Below are 15,050 nucleotides of genomic sequence, written 5' to 3'. Positions count from 1 at the left end.
AAGTGTTAATTCTTGTAACCTGCCCATTGTGAGTCACAGTTGGAGAGGCATTCAATTTAAAAATCAGCTGGTGAATAAAGACATAACAGGTCTTACCATCCAACTCTTTAACATGAGTAAGAAAACTGGAACACGTTTGATAGAATGCTGTTCACAGCTGGGATTTAGCATACTGTCCTAAAATTAAAGTGAAATTCTCTGAATTTCCAGAGAAGGATTAGACCTCTCTGGGAACCATCACCTTATCGTGGTGGAGAATGTGAGCGCTGTGTTGTCTGGAGCCTAGTGCTCCTGGTAGGGTCTCCCAAGTTACTCACAAGTCCCCAGCTGAGCGCCGCTACGTTGGCGTTCACCCCGGTGGACGAGAGGGTCGCCTCCCTACACTTTCGGGTTATGGGGGGGGAAACTCTGACTGTTGTTTGTGCCTATGCCCAAAACCGCAGTTTGGAGTTTTTGGCCTTCTTGGAGACCCTGAATGGAACCTGAGAGGGCGATGTTCAAAACCTCTATTGCTGAAGTTGCGGTGATGAGCTGTGGTCTCAAGGTCTTAGGTGCCTCAAGGGGCGGTAACCCTCGAACACCGTGGTGGACCCCGGTGGTCAGGGATGCCGTCCGACTGAAGAAAGAGTCCTTCCGGGTTATGTTATCCGGGAGGACTCCGGAAACAGTTGCAGGGTACCGAAGGACTAGAAGGGCGGCAGCCTATGCCATGGCAGAGGCAAAGCAGCAGGTGTGGGAGAGGTTCGGTCGGCACCAAGGTGCTTCTGGAAAACCATCCGGCACCTCACGAGGGGGAAGCGGGGAACCATCCAAGAGTCCGAGAAGGTTATCGGGTGGTGGAAGGAGCACTTTGAGGAACTCCTGAATCAGACTAACACGCCCTCTATGGTAGAGGCAGAGCTGGAAGCTGATGGGGGATCATCATCAATTTCCCTGGAAGTCACTGAGGTAGTCAAACAACTCCACAGTGGCAAAGCCGCAGGGGTTGATGAGATCCGTCCAGAAATGCTGAAGGCTTTGGGTGTTGAGGGGCTGTCTTGGTTGACACGCCTCGTCAACATTGCGTGGAAGTCTGGGACAGTGTCTAGGGCAGGAGTGGGGAACCTCCGGCCTCCAGGCCGTATACGGCCCGCGAGACCATTTGACCATTTGATCCGGCCCTCGAGGTAATTCATAAAACGCACGCAAAAAAAATCCACTAGCAAAAACAACAACAACAACGGGCGACTGACTGTTTTTCCTGGCCAAGGTCAGGGTCCTTGAACACAACACAAGTGTGTCATCACGTGGTCACGTCATGTCAAAAAACTTCAATTTTAAACGAGACTGTCGTTGACATCAGTGAACGCAGTGTGGCGAGTGTAAAACAAAGAAAGGTGGATGCAGAATGTCGCACTTTCCAGGAGAAATTGGACGAATGATGATTTCTTTGTGGAAGTAAAAGGCCAGTGTGTCTCGTTTGTGTGGACGTGCTTGTGGAAATGAAAAATAATCTTGAGGGTCATTACTGCACGAGACATGCCGAACTGCACGAGCTGAAAGGACGAGTGCGTTTGGATAAAGTTAACGCTCTTCGGCGGAGTTTGGCCCAACAAGCAGCTCTCTCCAGAGCGTAACATGAAAACATGGAAAGATAGACAGGTAGACCACCACACCAACAACAGACTATTATACCACTGCTGTGCAATTATTACTGCCATTTACAATACTCACTTTTTATAATTTGTGCAATTATCACTGCCATGTGCAATATTCACTTTATTTTTTATCAACCACTTGGTACTTATATTATTTTTTATTCTATTTAATTATTATGTACTGCCTTTTTACTTCATATGTTATTTTGCTGTGACCAGATACATTTCCCTGTTGTGGGACTAATAAAGTATTGCTGATTTCTGATAAAACAAAAAGATACATGGATAAAAAAGTAGCTTTTTTGCACAGCATAAAAAAAAGTGAAATGAATGGGCTGTGTTTTCATTTTTTTTGCAGAGGTTATGAGTTCAATAATTACTATGGCCCTCGAAGGATGTTGTAAAAAAAAAAAATGGCCCTTCATAGGAGAACGGTTCCCCACCCCTGGTCTAGGGGGTGGCAGACCGGGGTGGTGGTTCCCCCAGAGAGTGTGTGCCATCTACAGGGGTATCAGACTTGTCAGCCTCCCTGGTAAAGTCTACTCCAAGGTACTGGAAAGGAGGGTTCGGCCGATAGTCGAACCTCTGATTGAAGAGGAACAATGTGGATTCCGTCCTGGTCGTGGAACAACGGACCAACTCTTCACTCTCGCAGGGATCCTGGAGGGGGCCTGGGAGTACGCCCATCCGGTTTACATGTGTTTTGTGGATCTGGAGAAGGCGTATGACCGGCTCCCCTAGGAAATACTGTGGGAGGTGCTGCGGGAGTATGGGGTGAGGGGGTCACTCCCGAGGGCCATCCAATCCCTGTACGCCCAAAGCGAGAGTTGTGTCCAGATACTCGGCAGTAAGTCGGACTAGAATGTTGACCTCCGCCAGGGCTGCGCTTTGTCACCGATCCTCATTTTCATGGACAGGATATCGAGGCGTAGTCGTGGAGGAGAGGGGTTGCAGTTCGGTGGCCTGAGGATCTCATCGCTGCTCTTTGCAGATGATGTGGTCCTTATGGCATCATCGGTCTGTGACCTTCAACAGTCACTGGATCGGTTCGCAACCGAGTGTGAAGCGGTTGGGATGAGGATCAGCACCTCAAAATCTGAGGCCATGGCTCTCAGCAGGAAACCGGTGGATTGCCTACTCCGGGTAGGGAATGAGCCCTTACCCCAAGTGAAGGGGTTCAAGTACCTCAGGGTCTTGTTTGCGAGTGAGGTGACGATGGAGCGAGAAATTGGCCGGAGAATCGGAGCAGCGAGGGCGGTACTGCAGTCGCTTCACTGTTGTGACGAAAAGAGAGCTGAGCCAGAAGCCAAAGCTCTCAATCTACCGGTCGATCTTTGTTCCTACCCTCACCTATGGTCATGAAGGCTGGGTCATGACCAAAAGAATGAGATCACAGGTACAAGTGGCCGAAATGGGTTTTCTCAGACGGGTGGCTGGCGTCTCCCTTAGAGCTAGGGTGAGAAGCTCAGCTATCCATGAGAGACTCGGAGTAGAGCCACTGCTCCTTTACGTTGAAAGGAGGCAGTTGAGGTGGTTCGGGCATCTAGTAAGGATGCCACCTGGGCGCCTCCCTAGGAAGGTGTTCCAGGCACGTCCAGCTGGGAGGAGACCCCGGGGAAGACCCAGGACTTGGTGGAGAGATTATATCTCCTCACTGGCCTGGGAACGTTGGGGTTCCTTACTGGAGCTGCTGCCCCCGCGACCCGACCCTGGATAAGCGGTAGACGATGGATGGATGGATGGATTAGAGTCCAAGCACTTCCACATAAAATCCTGTAGTGTACAGAGATACTGTGGCAGTTCTACTTGAATCCTACCTACTCTACCATTCTCCAACTGGATAGTCCAATATGACTTTTGCTGAGCAAGCATGCTCTTTTCAGCACTGATTAGCTCCACATTCATCTAGTCAAACACATCCACACCTGGTAGCTGGCCAGCACAGTGCGGCCTTGAACGGTTGGAAGCTTTTGAGGAGTAATTTCAGGTTAAGTGATTTGCTCAAGGGCACATCGACAATGGCTACTGAGGGAGGAGAGAAAGGATACAAATATTTGCCACCTTCATACACTAAAAACTGACTTAGTTTCAGTCAACATAGCACCAACGTAATACTGGGTTAACTTTACTAAGTACCATTATTTCGACCCAGTGTTGGCATTATTGTTTTAAGTTTTACCTTAAAATTGTTACAAATCTATCATCAATTGTACAAAACAATATGCCATTCAAAATTACAAAACACACACATATTATTAACAATCAGCAACAAATAGTGACATGTGACTTTAAACAGAGTTATAGTAGAAGTTCACAACCATACCATATTTGTTTGAGTAAATAACCAAACACAAAACCCCAAAAACAATTACACACAAGGTCAAAACAAGCCATTGTCTTCTGATGTTCTTCCATGTATTAGTAAGTACGTATTGTTTTGCTGTCAATTTTGTTGGCATGATATTTTTAGTGTGCAACGATACAACTGATGCCATTGTGTGCCAGTTGCGAAATACTGTCTTATTAAACTGCCAGGAATATTTTGACGAGCAATAACAGCATGAGTCAGTAACTCCAAAGAAGATCAATTGTGGAGGGTGGAGCACATTAATATTCTGCTTGGCTACCCAGCTCCACAGTGTTCGTGTTCAAACAATTGATTAGCAATTAAGAACCCTGACTTAGTGTTTAATGCGCAAGTGGAAAAGAAATGCTCTGTGCCAGCCATTTATCTAATTTCTCTTAACAGTTGTTTCCTGGGGTCCTAGGAATAGGACCAGGATCTCCATTATGGTGAAAGCAATGAGAATATTCAGACATGATTTGTGATGCATTAATAAGCAAACGGGTGAAACGTATTAATTGATGCTGCATGTTTTGTACCGATTGTTCAGAGCATGCCATTTCTCTCTTAGATTCACACAGCTGTGCAGTGCAACCTGGGTTGTTGTGGATATTTCTGTATTTGTGCATAGTCGAGACTGTGCCCTCTCACTGCGACACGTAGGCTGTGGTGTCAGGTATGTGTGGGCTGGCCAACTACTGTCAGCTACAGTAACACTCATCACAAACTCTGCATAAAGAGAAGAGAATATACACATACATTGATTCTGCGTAGATGGGACTCCAGAGCCAGATGTTAAATAGATGGTAAAGAGCATCTAAATGAACAGCTTTGTATTATTTGTTTATTTAACTGTGTGTTCACACTCCGTATCAAGGCCAACACAATTATTTGTGGTAACACTATTTTAGTAGGAGGAAATACTGTTTAAGGAACATGGAGTCAGATAAGTTCAGAATCTAATAAAAGACACAAATTGTGCTTGAAATGCTTGAAAATGTTTTCTAATATCTATTGGCTGGTATAATCTCAGCTAATAACTCCTGCTCAAAATCTTTCCACATGTATATTAAATTAATGACGCTTAAAGATAAGGGTGGAATTCAATGCCCAGCAATCAATATTTAAAATTTCTAGTGTGGCTGGTCAGTGGAGACCCTCAGCAGACACAAAGTCTCCAGACAGCAGAGGGCTACGGAGCTGAAACCTACATATGGCATCTGCTTTGACACTGATGAAATTATGGAGAATGGCAGCAAACCCCGAGAGGAACAGGGGTGCCTGGAGTCATGCATCTAAGTGCTGCTGGAAAAACCCCATTTCCTCCCTCACTGGAGCCCTCTTTATGACATCCACTAACCTGACAACGACTGATCAAAATAACACTTATTTATTTATGCACGCTTCCAGGAATCATGTGTGAACTAAATAAGAGTATATTCCTGGAAGAAAAAAAAAAGCAGACAGACATCACCCAGGTATTGTGACATTGAGTTTCTGGGCAATGTGTAATCATCTGAGAGTTGCAGGCTGTAACTGAATAGTAGGCTATTTGTTTCATGTAATACGTTGGACAGTTTGAAAAGTACGAGCATAGAAAGGCAAGATATTGACTGGTAAGTATTAAATTGCACTACTTATCACTCAAACATATGAAATGTTATGCTTCAACCTCAGACCTTTGGACATATATTAGAATTCCTCTGGATTGACTGAATATTTGGGAGTGTATCTGTTCAAGCCTGAGCTCTAAGAAGAGATTCATGTTCACGTAATGTAACTTATGCAATTTATGTATGTCAACAGTATGTTAACAGATCATCCAGCAGTCTTCTCCGTTTTCACAGAGAGCTTGCCGTTTTGCAATTTAAATTCCACAGATGTCAAGCAAGCAAATAGATTTAAAATACAGAGTAGAAAAATGAGAGCAGAAGTACAGTTATAAGATGCCTGATATGCTAATAACACTCAAACTTTGATTTATGTTCTTTATGTGCATGTGCAGGAGGCTTGTTTTTTACACTACAGTATATACAAACCATGTCACGGGAGTAATACAATAAATAAATAGAATAAATAAGCTTGATTTTATTATCAAATGCAAATGTCTATCAATATCAACATGTTGTGCATAAAAGATCCTTTTTATTTGATGATTCTGCTTTTTCTGCTGGTGCTTCTTGACTGAAGACCCGCTGAAGTCTCAGCACAAACCAAAATAATCTTTTTTTTCATTGGCTTTTCTAGATTTTGCATTTGTGGTTTCTACATTTCTCTTTTCTTTCTCCTGCTACTTTGTTTCCACTACTTTGGAGAGTGCAATAATAGATAAAGTGTGCTTACATTGGCATGAATCACCAATCATTTCAGTCAAGGTTGCCAAAGTTGGATGGTTACATGGTTGCAGCTTTGCTATTTCTTCATGATTACAACTGGAAATGTAACTAAACATGTATCAACGACAGGAAGCAAAATCTGATGTGGGGTTTTAAATATAGGGTCTTGATACATATGCAGTATATAATAATAATAATAATAATAATAATAATAATAATAATAATAATAATAATAATAATAATAATAATAATAATAATAATAATAATACTTTGAATTTATATAGCGCTTTTCTAGATACACAAAGACACTTATGCTAAGGTTTAAGTACCAATAATAATATTAAATAGCTTCTTATGTCAGCACTCTTAATGTACCACAATTCCTTGGTTTAAAAAATTTATAAAAAAGGAAGGATTAGGGAATTTTCCTTAAGAAGAGTTTTGTCCTGCCATTCACTTGGAGAGAAAAAGAGTTATCAACAGGGAGAGGTAGAGTGAGTCTTGGTTCAGTAATGAATAGGCAGCATCCCCTCCCACAGCAGAAGCTCGGTGGATGTGTGGTGGTCAAGACAGTCACCATGGGGCTACGACAAGATCACACAGAGCAGAGGACCACCAAGCAGCCTTAATAATGCAAAGTTAGGCTCTGTGCTGCTGTTCAAGCTGTCAATCTGCAGTGCAAGAAGCCATGTTTGTCTAATCCAACAAGAGGGTTCTCCACTCCAAGGCATATTAATGAGATTTTCACATCTCGTCTCCTCTTGAGGGAGGACAGCTACAGAACTACAAACAGTGAACCTTTTCAAATTAACACAAAATTGGTCAAAATCCTTTCATTTTACTTTTAGCAGCATTTTGTTCTTTGGTGACTGACCATTAAAACTGTTAAAAAAGAGACACAATTAAATCAGCATAAAATAAAATAGACTTACCGTCAAATCTTTTATGTCTGGAAACAAAGGTGCTTCTCAATTCATGACTAATTTCATCAACAAGATTCTCAAAGTCCAGTTTGCTCTGCTGGCCAAATTTGTCCTCCATTTCCTGGGTGCAACATGTGTTTCCCTGAGGACATACACGAAGATGTTCCCCTGCAAAATCGACAGAAAAAACAGTGTTTTTGTATCCATACTAAAAGTCACACTGACTGCAGTCTTAATAAATGTTTCATGACTGGAGTATAAAACATTTTAACATTCAAATCCTTTCTTTCCCACCACAGTCTAAATTTGCATTTTGGCATCAATATAAAATTTGTGATTTCTATCAATTCAATTACACTTAAATCCTGAGTTTCAGCAAGTTGGGTGTTTAAAATGGCTCAATGACTCAATGAAACTTTTACAGCACAGGTCTCATTTTGGACACATAATCATTTGAGCTGATAACAGTATTTAACTTTTATGGTCTTCCATACAGCCTTCTGTGTTACGGGAAAAGTGTGCAGGATTGTGGTTTCCAAAATCCACCATCAGGTCTTAATTAGCAGCAGTGCATTCAAACTGACGGTTTACTAAGCAACGCTTTGCAAGCAGAAGCAAACATTCACACCTCTGCTCGTGTAGAGTGGAAGTGAACAGAAGGCGGATGTTAATTTAGAGGTAGATTTAGATGCATATTGATGAGATGATAGCAACTTTTAAAATTATTATATTTAATAATAAAGCTATAGTTAGAGTAAGTTTAACATATTGACATATTTGTTATTAGGCTATTTGTACAATGACGTCACAAACAGCGTGTGACTCCAATCTAGTGACTTTTTTCGCTGACTTTAGATACTTTGCATGGATAAGAGTTGGCAACACTGGTTTAAACCATTCACACTTCTGCTGTTGTGCTTTGCTATTGGTTTTGTTACCGTAGACATATTCAGACCTGCAAAATCACATGGTGTGAGCAAAATTGTGTGAGGTCAAAGGTTATTGTGTAGATGTTTTGGAACTTCAATTTGTTAGATTCCCCTTTTAACATTTGAACACATTTAAACATAAAACTTTACAAATGAGTGGGGAAGAGCAGATTTCAATAAACCTCATGCCAGTGAATTACAGTTTCTCCTGTTTCCACATAACCATTATTCCTCAGAACTCTCACAGACTGACATTTAAAGTTCCACCAACACGAGACGCTTGTCAGGGACCATTTACTTCCACATGAAGATGTGATATGCATTCATTCATCACTGTAATTTTCTCTGTACAGAAAATTAGTTGCTAATTTCAGAATTGGACATAATGAATAAAATGGCTTTTGCTTTGTAGTGTTGTCAAAAATATATATTTTTCAATGCATAGATTCAGAATTTTTTTTAAACGGTTTCAATACTCCGCATTATCGCATTATCGATACACTGGTACCATCTGTGTTTTCTCATTCTCTCCAACAGCCAGATGACACACGCACCGCTGCAATACCACATAGTGACGCCTCCTCAAACTCCCTCACACACAGTGCCGTCTTCTCGTCCCTCTTCTCATTCGCTCCAGTTGAATATAATATTTTGTGAGGCGTCGTTGTCATGTTATAGCCTCCAGATTGATGCATTTAATTTTAAAATGTACAAGATTGTAGCATCCACCCACTACAGTCCCACAATATTATGTGGGAAATACTGGACTTGTTATATTTATCTTTATATTTAAATTAGAAAAAATGTAGGACCTCAATGTTGTGTCAAGTTTTTTCCCGTGCTTCCGAAAATGGTATCGAATATCAATATTTTTTCAAGGTATTGTGTCGAAGTTAGAAATTCCAGTATCGTGACAAAACTAGAGCCTTGCAGGATCTTTAACATGATTCTGTGTAGAAGAGGAACAATGGTAGTGTTTCTCATTTGGTCTGACAATAAGAGGGATTATTAGTCAGGACTTAAATCAGTGGGGAGAACAGATAATACATTCCTTTAAAATATTCTCTCGCATTACATAATTGATAACATTGGGAAAATACTGAAGTGAATCAAAAGTTAATGATCTACAGCATTTAATTTTCCCAAGCAGCCATTTTAAAAGAGCCACAGATGAAGCAGACTCCATCTGTAACAGCATGTATTTCTCTATTTCACAGTCTAAAACTGTATATTGAGGACAAAAGATTTGAGGGAGCAAATAACTAATTTAAGCGCTAATTAATCTTTGGGAATTGTGTAACCACATTGGACTTCATTTGAACTGGAAGTGAAAGCTCATCCTGTTCCTTCTACTTTCAAAATAAAAGCTGGGATGTTGGACTTCTTTAACCACCAGGTGAAAACAAAGAGCGGTATTTGGTGTCTGTCTCATCTTAAAAATCTAAATGCGTTAACACTAAATGACTAAAATCCCATCACCACACATTTATGAATGATTCTGATTGTCATTTCTGAGCAGAATGCTGCCCTCAGATATCTAAAGAGCCCAATATGAGGTGGTTGGGTTTACTGTGATCTGATCCCACTCCACATGGGATTCAAAAAACTAATGGGTTTCGATTTTCAGAATAGGCGTAAATCAGAAATATGAATAAATTATCAGTTAGATTGTCAGAATTGGGCAACAGGGCAGATCCACACGCCCACAATAATTGAAATTGTGTGCGAAAATTAATGTATATAGGCATAAAATATGCTCATCACGTCCCAAATTATCATTTGACTTATATGGATGATATTTCACACACATTATAGCCTAATAATATTTCTCTTCCCCACACAAAGCAGAATGAAATTAGATTTCCTCTAATACAAAATGCAGATCTAATGTACACCGTCTCCGATCAGCATGAGCTTCCAATCAGGCAAGCAGCTGTGAAATTCTCCCTGCATGCAGCAACAGGATGGAAAACAAATGGATTTCACTTAGTGAGCGCCACACTGAGTGAGCAACAATATGATATGAGCACAACATGGGTTTGCACATAGGCATCTACAAATGGCAAAATGAGTCTTAAAGATTTAGACTGCAGCACCCAGAATTGATGCAATATCTCATAACTGCACCCAGAATTGTAATGTTTTTATCAACCTTTCTATCAAAAAATACTAAGACATGAGCTTTTTGTGGACCAAGCATGTCAGAAAATTATTTTTATGTAATTCCTATAGTAACACATATATATATACATATACATATATATATATATATATATACACATATGTATATATATATATATATATATATATGTGTGTATATATATATATATATATATATATACATACACATATATATATATATAGATATATATATATATATATATACACACACACATATATATATATATATATATACCAATATTGACGAAACTAATCAGTTACTTATGGTCATAAAAACCTGGATGACCTGCACATGACACATTATCCTAAGATAAAGTTACTTTAGATGGCATTGCCCCGGGCTCCAGCATCACCATTAGGAACCTCAGAGAAAATTACTTTTGAACTTTTAAAAATATTTGAGATGGTTATACAACAATGTCCTTGTTAAACATTGACACAAAGTAGTTTTGATAAATAGCACAATATGTTTCATTTAAGTATTTGTTAGAGTCAAAATAATCCTTGAATTTTTTATTTTTTATTTATATACATCCTCTCAAAACGATGCTAAACAAATGTCCATGTATTTGTTACTTCTTATTATCAGGCTGCCCAATAAGTCCCATAAGACTCTCCAGTTGATCCAGAATGCTGCGTGTACTGACAGGAACTAGGAACATATTTCTCCCATTATTGAGCTCCTCTACACTTGGCTCCCTGTAAAATCCAGAGTACAATTTTAAATCCTTCTCCTCAACTTCAAAGCCCTTAATGTTCAGGCACCATCATATCTTAAAGAGCTCATTGTGCGCTCCTAGAATGCAGGGTTTACTTGTGATCCCGAAAGTCTCCAGAAGTAGAATGGGAGCCAGATCCTTTAGCTAAAAAGCTCCTCTCCTGTCCACATTTAAGAGTGAGCTTCAGACTTTCCTCTTTGATAAAGCTTATAGTTAGATGTCCCATAGACGCATGTTAATAACTTGACACACGGGACTTACTAGGCTATACGAGGTAGGATATGAAAAAGTCATAACATACATCTTTTAACTTTTTGTTTAACAGGACATTCTCTCAATATTAGAACAGGAAAACATGAGTTATGTTTGTCCTTTGTTACAGGCCTTCGGAGCAATGGCAGTTTGTTTTCGGGGTAACAGGCTGTCAGACAAATGGGCTTTTGGTCCAATGGAACATTTTGTTGTTTCAGAATAATAAGCCATCGGAAAAATGAGCAGTCCCCTCTCTCTCAATACACGACACAGTGTGTACATAACGCACCACTAATAAATAATAAAGAGCTCACACTTAACACTGCACTACCTTGGGTCCTCAGCAGTACACCCGGCAAGTGTGAAGTCGACTGGATGAACGGTTGTCGAGAGAATCGACAGACAGACAGACAGACAGAGAGACAGACAGACAGACAGACAGACAGACAGACAGACAGACAGACAGACTCCTTCTACTTAAGTTAGATATATCTATTGACAAAACATGATAGAAAAACAGTGTTCAGTGTTGATAATTTAATTTAAATGATGTTCAGTAACTACAGCAATGTAGATTAACAGTAAAATAAATATTATATAGCGAGGGAACATCTTTGTGTGTTTTGGTCCACAGGCGAAGAAATAAGCAGAGGGTGGTCGTCGTATATAGGCTACTATATATACGATATGAAAATTGACTTTACATTTTTAATCATTTTCACCATTGGGTGTTTGTTCTCCATAATAAAATAACTTTAATATGTATGTAATTCAAATGAGGCATTAAACGTATTATCATTTTCATAATGGGAGTTTGTTTATAAAAATGTGCCATTAATGTTTTATTTGTTTTCACAATAGGCAGTGGGTGTAGTCAAACATGTGAACAGGGAATGTTACATATTTAATTTCCCCAGAAAAGTACATTTTTATGGTTCTGATAAACAAGAACATGGTGACCACATGCTGTCACACACTCACACTGTCGTGGATGGTGACCACATGCTGTCACACACTCACACTGTCGTGGATGGTGACCACAGGCTGTCACACACTCACACTGTCGTGGATGGTGACCACAGGCTGTCACACACTCACACTGTCGTGGATGGTGACCACATGCTGTCACACACTCACACTGTCGTGGATGGTGACCACAGGCTGTCACACACTCACACTGTCGTGGATGGTGACCACATGCTGTCACACACTCAGTGGATGGTGACCACATGCTGTCACACACTCACACTGGCGTGGATGGTGACCACAGGCTGTCACACACTCACACTGGCGTGGATGGCGTGGATAGTGACCACAGGCTGTCACACACTCACACTGGCGTGGATGGTGACCACAGGCTGTCACACACTCACACTGGCATGGATGGTGACCACATGCTGTCACACACTCAGTGGATGGTGACCACAGACTGTCACACACTCACACTGTCGTGGATGGTGACCACAGGCTGTCACACACTCACACTGGCGTGGATGGTGACCACATGCTGTCACACACTCACACTGTCGTGGATGGTGACCACATGCTGTCACACACTCAGTGGATGGTGACCACATGCTGTCACACACTCACACTGTCGTGGATGGTGACCACAGGCTGTCACACACTCACACTGGCGTGGATGGTGACCACATGCTGTCACACACTCAGTGGATGGTGACCACAGGCTGTCACACACTCACACTGTCGTGGATGGTGACCACAGGCTGTCACACACTCACACTGTCGCGGATGGTAATGATCAGACATTTATACACAGTGTCCGGGTATCCACAAAAAGGCTTTGATCTTAGAGGAAAGGGACTCTAGTACAAATATGTCACCAGAGCATTCAGGTGGACCTCCCTTTGGAAATGTTTAGCCCTCCATCAAGCACAATGTGTGCATCAAAGACCAGCTCTCTCCTCCACTGATCAGGCCTGCACTTAAATTTGTATTTCATATCACCACTTACCACAAATAAAGTTATGGATGGATTTAGAAACTTCATTAATATCACACACAGTGTACTAGCAAGTCCCTCTGGCTACACATTTTGAGTGCGACCTTTTCATCAGATATGTCAAGAGCAAGAAAGAAAATCCATCTTGACACAACAAACCTACTGTGTACTCCAGCAGTCTCAACAGAGCAGAAACATCACTTAAAATAAGACTGTTGTACGTCAACACATGGGAAGGAGCTTTCAAGGGACTTCTCCACTCAGCAAAGTGCCACAACCTTCCTTGCCAAGGTTAAAACAGCAATGTGGCTTCACAGATAATCTATCTAGCAGTGCACTGAACACACATAAGCAACAGACAGGATGAAGTTTGTGCCAGACAGATTTTTACTGCAAAGGAAAAACTGCTGCATATTTTAAAGTTTGTTGTAGTGTCATACAAATATTTTATGACAAATCATTTGCTTATTTTATTATTTTCTTAACATGAAAAGACTGAAACCAGCAATTAATTGTCACTACTAACAAGTAGGCCTATGTCCTGCAGCATAAGAATGATGTAGTATATTCTTTTTTGCCATAGACTTCCATTGTGCTGCGTTTTTGTTACAACTGGTGACTGTAAATTTGGATTGTATGGACCCAGTGGATGAGGTGAAATGCTGCCCCCTAATTCTTTAAAGCATGTGGCTAGGCATTACACATTGCGACTTTATAACTCCTTTAAGAGTCCAACTTAAATTAATTTACCCTTATTTTTTCATTAAGTAGTTCTCCCTTTACGTAGTTAGACAACTTCCATACAGCAAATCAAATACTTGCATTAATAACATTAGTAATGTCATAGACGGTTACTCTGCTTCAGTAGAAAGCATCCTGATACACAACAGAGCCACTGCCACAAGCCATATTATCTTTCGTAAAGTCCAATTTACGAACATGACACACGTTTTGTCCTGCACCTGAGCTTATTGAACGAGCACCAAACAACAAAGGTCACTGCAACGTCATTTAGACTATACGTTAGCCTTGGTTAGCTGCAACACATTTAACAGCAACGTAGTTACCTGCAAATGTCACTTGGGTCCAAATGCTGGCGAGGTCAGTTGCCACAGCAAACAACACACTGTATGTCCATGACTTGAAAGATAAACTACAGCGCGAGTTTGTTCACTTTGTTCGGACCGGAGGTAAAGCTTCTGTCAATCAAACATGGACACCGACATGCCCCTCCTGTGCGACCATCCCAGGGCCTGCGCTTACATGGGCCCATAAGGTCACACCCTACCTTCCTGTCTTTTATTATAAAGGACATTTTACTGTTTTTTATTCATTTAAAACACTCAATACTGTATTCTGAAAGGCAATATTTAATTGCACTTTTTTTACCCCTCTATGCTGGAGGCATTGAGGTGTTCCTACAGTGTTGTCTTTTTTTGTAAATATTGTTTGTGTGTTCTATTTTTTTCAGAGTCATACGGTTTGCCAGAATGAAACCGAGATTGGTGGCCATATACATTTTTTGATTAACTTGTATTTAGTTTATTATTTGGAGTTGACTAAATAATTAATTACCTTGGAGTTGGACATCTGCTAATCTTAGCGTACAGGGACGCTGATGTTATTCATACTGTTGTCAAATTGTTGACAGTGAGGATGATACTTTTTGCTTGCACATTTTCATTTTGTACTTATTTCTTTAATCTTTCAGTCCTTTTCTTCATCTCAAAATACACATGAAACTCCTGTTCGTCCTACAGTAAATA

General features: G+C 40.7%; 1 protein-coding gene across 2 annotated transcripts in view; it reads right to left on the bottom strand.

Moving 5' to 3' along the window:
• The window catches only part of LOC115026771 (glypican-6-like), an 88,323-nt gene that overhangs the window by 60,648 nt on the left and 12,625 nt on the right, over positions 1-15,050 (bottom strand). The window contains exon 2 of one of the 2 annotated variants that reach the window (XM_029459729.1): positions 7,250-7,408. The exons of the other annotated variant lie outside the window; for it this stretch is intronic. Coding sequence (XP_029315589.1) covers positions 7,250-7,408 — 159 coding nt within the window. The remainder of the gene's footprint in view (positions 1-7,249; positions 7,409-15,050) is intronic. 2 annotated transcript variants of the gene reach the window in all.

Source organism: Cottoperca gobio, chromosome 21 (assembly GCF_900634415.1).
Source record: "Cottoperca gobio chromosome 21, fCotGob3.1, whole genome shotgun sequence".
NCBI classification, from domain to species: Eukaryota; Metazoa; Chordata; class Actinopteri; order Perciformes; family Bovichtidae; genus Cottoperca; species Cottoperca gobio.
The sequence above is the reverse complement of the archived record's forward strand: the minus strand, read 5'-3'. Positions and strand labels throughout refer to the sequence as shown.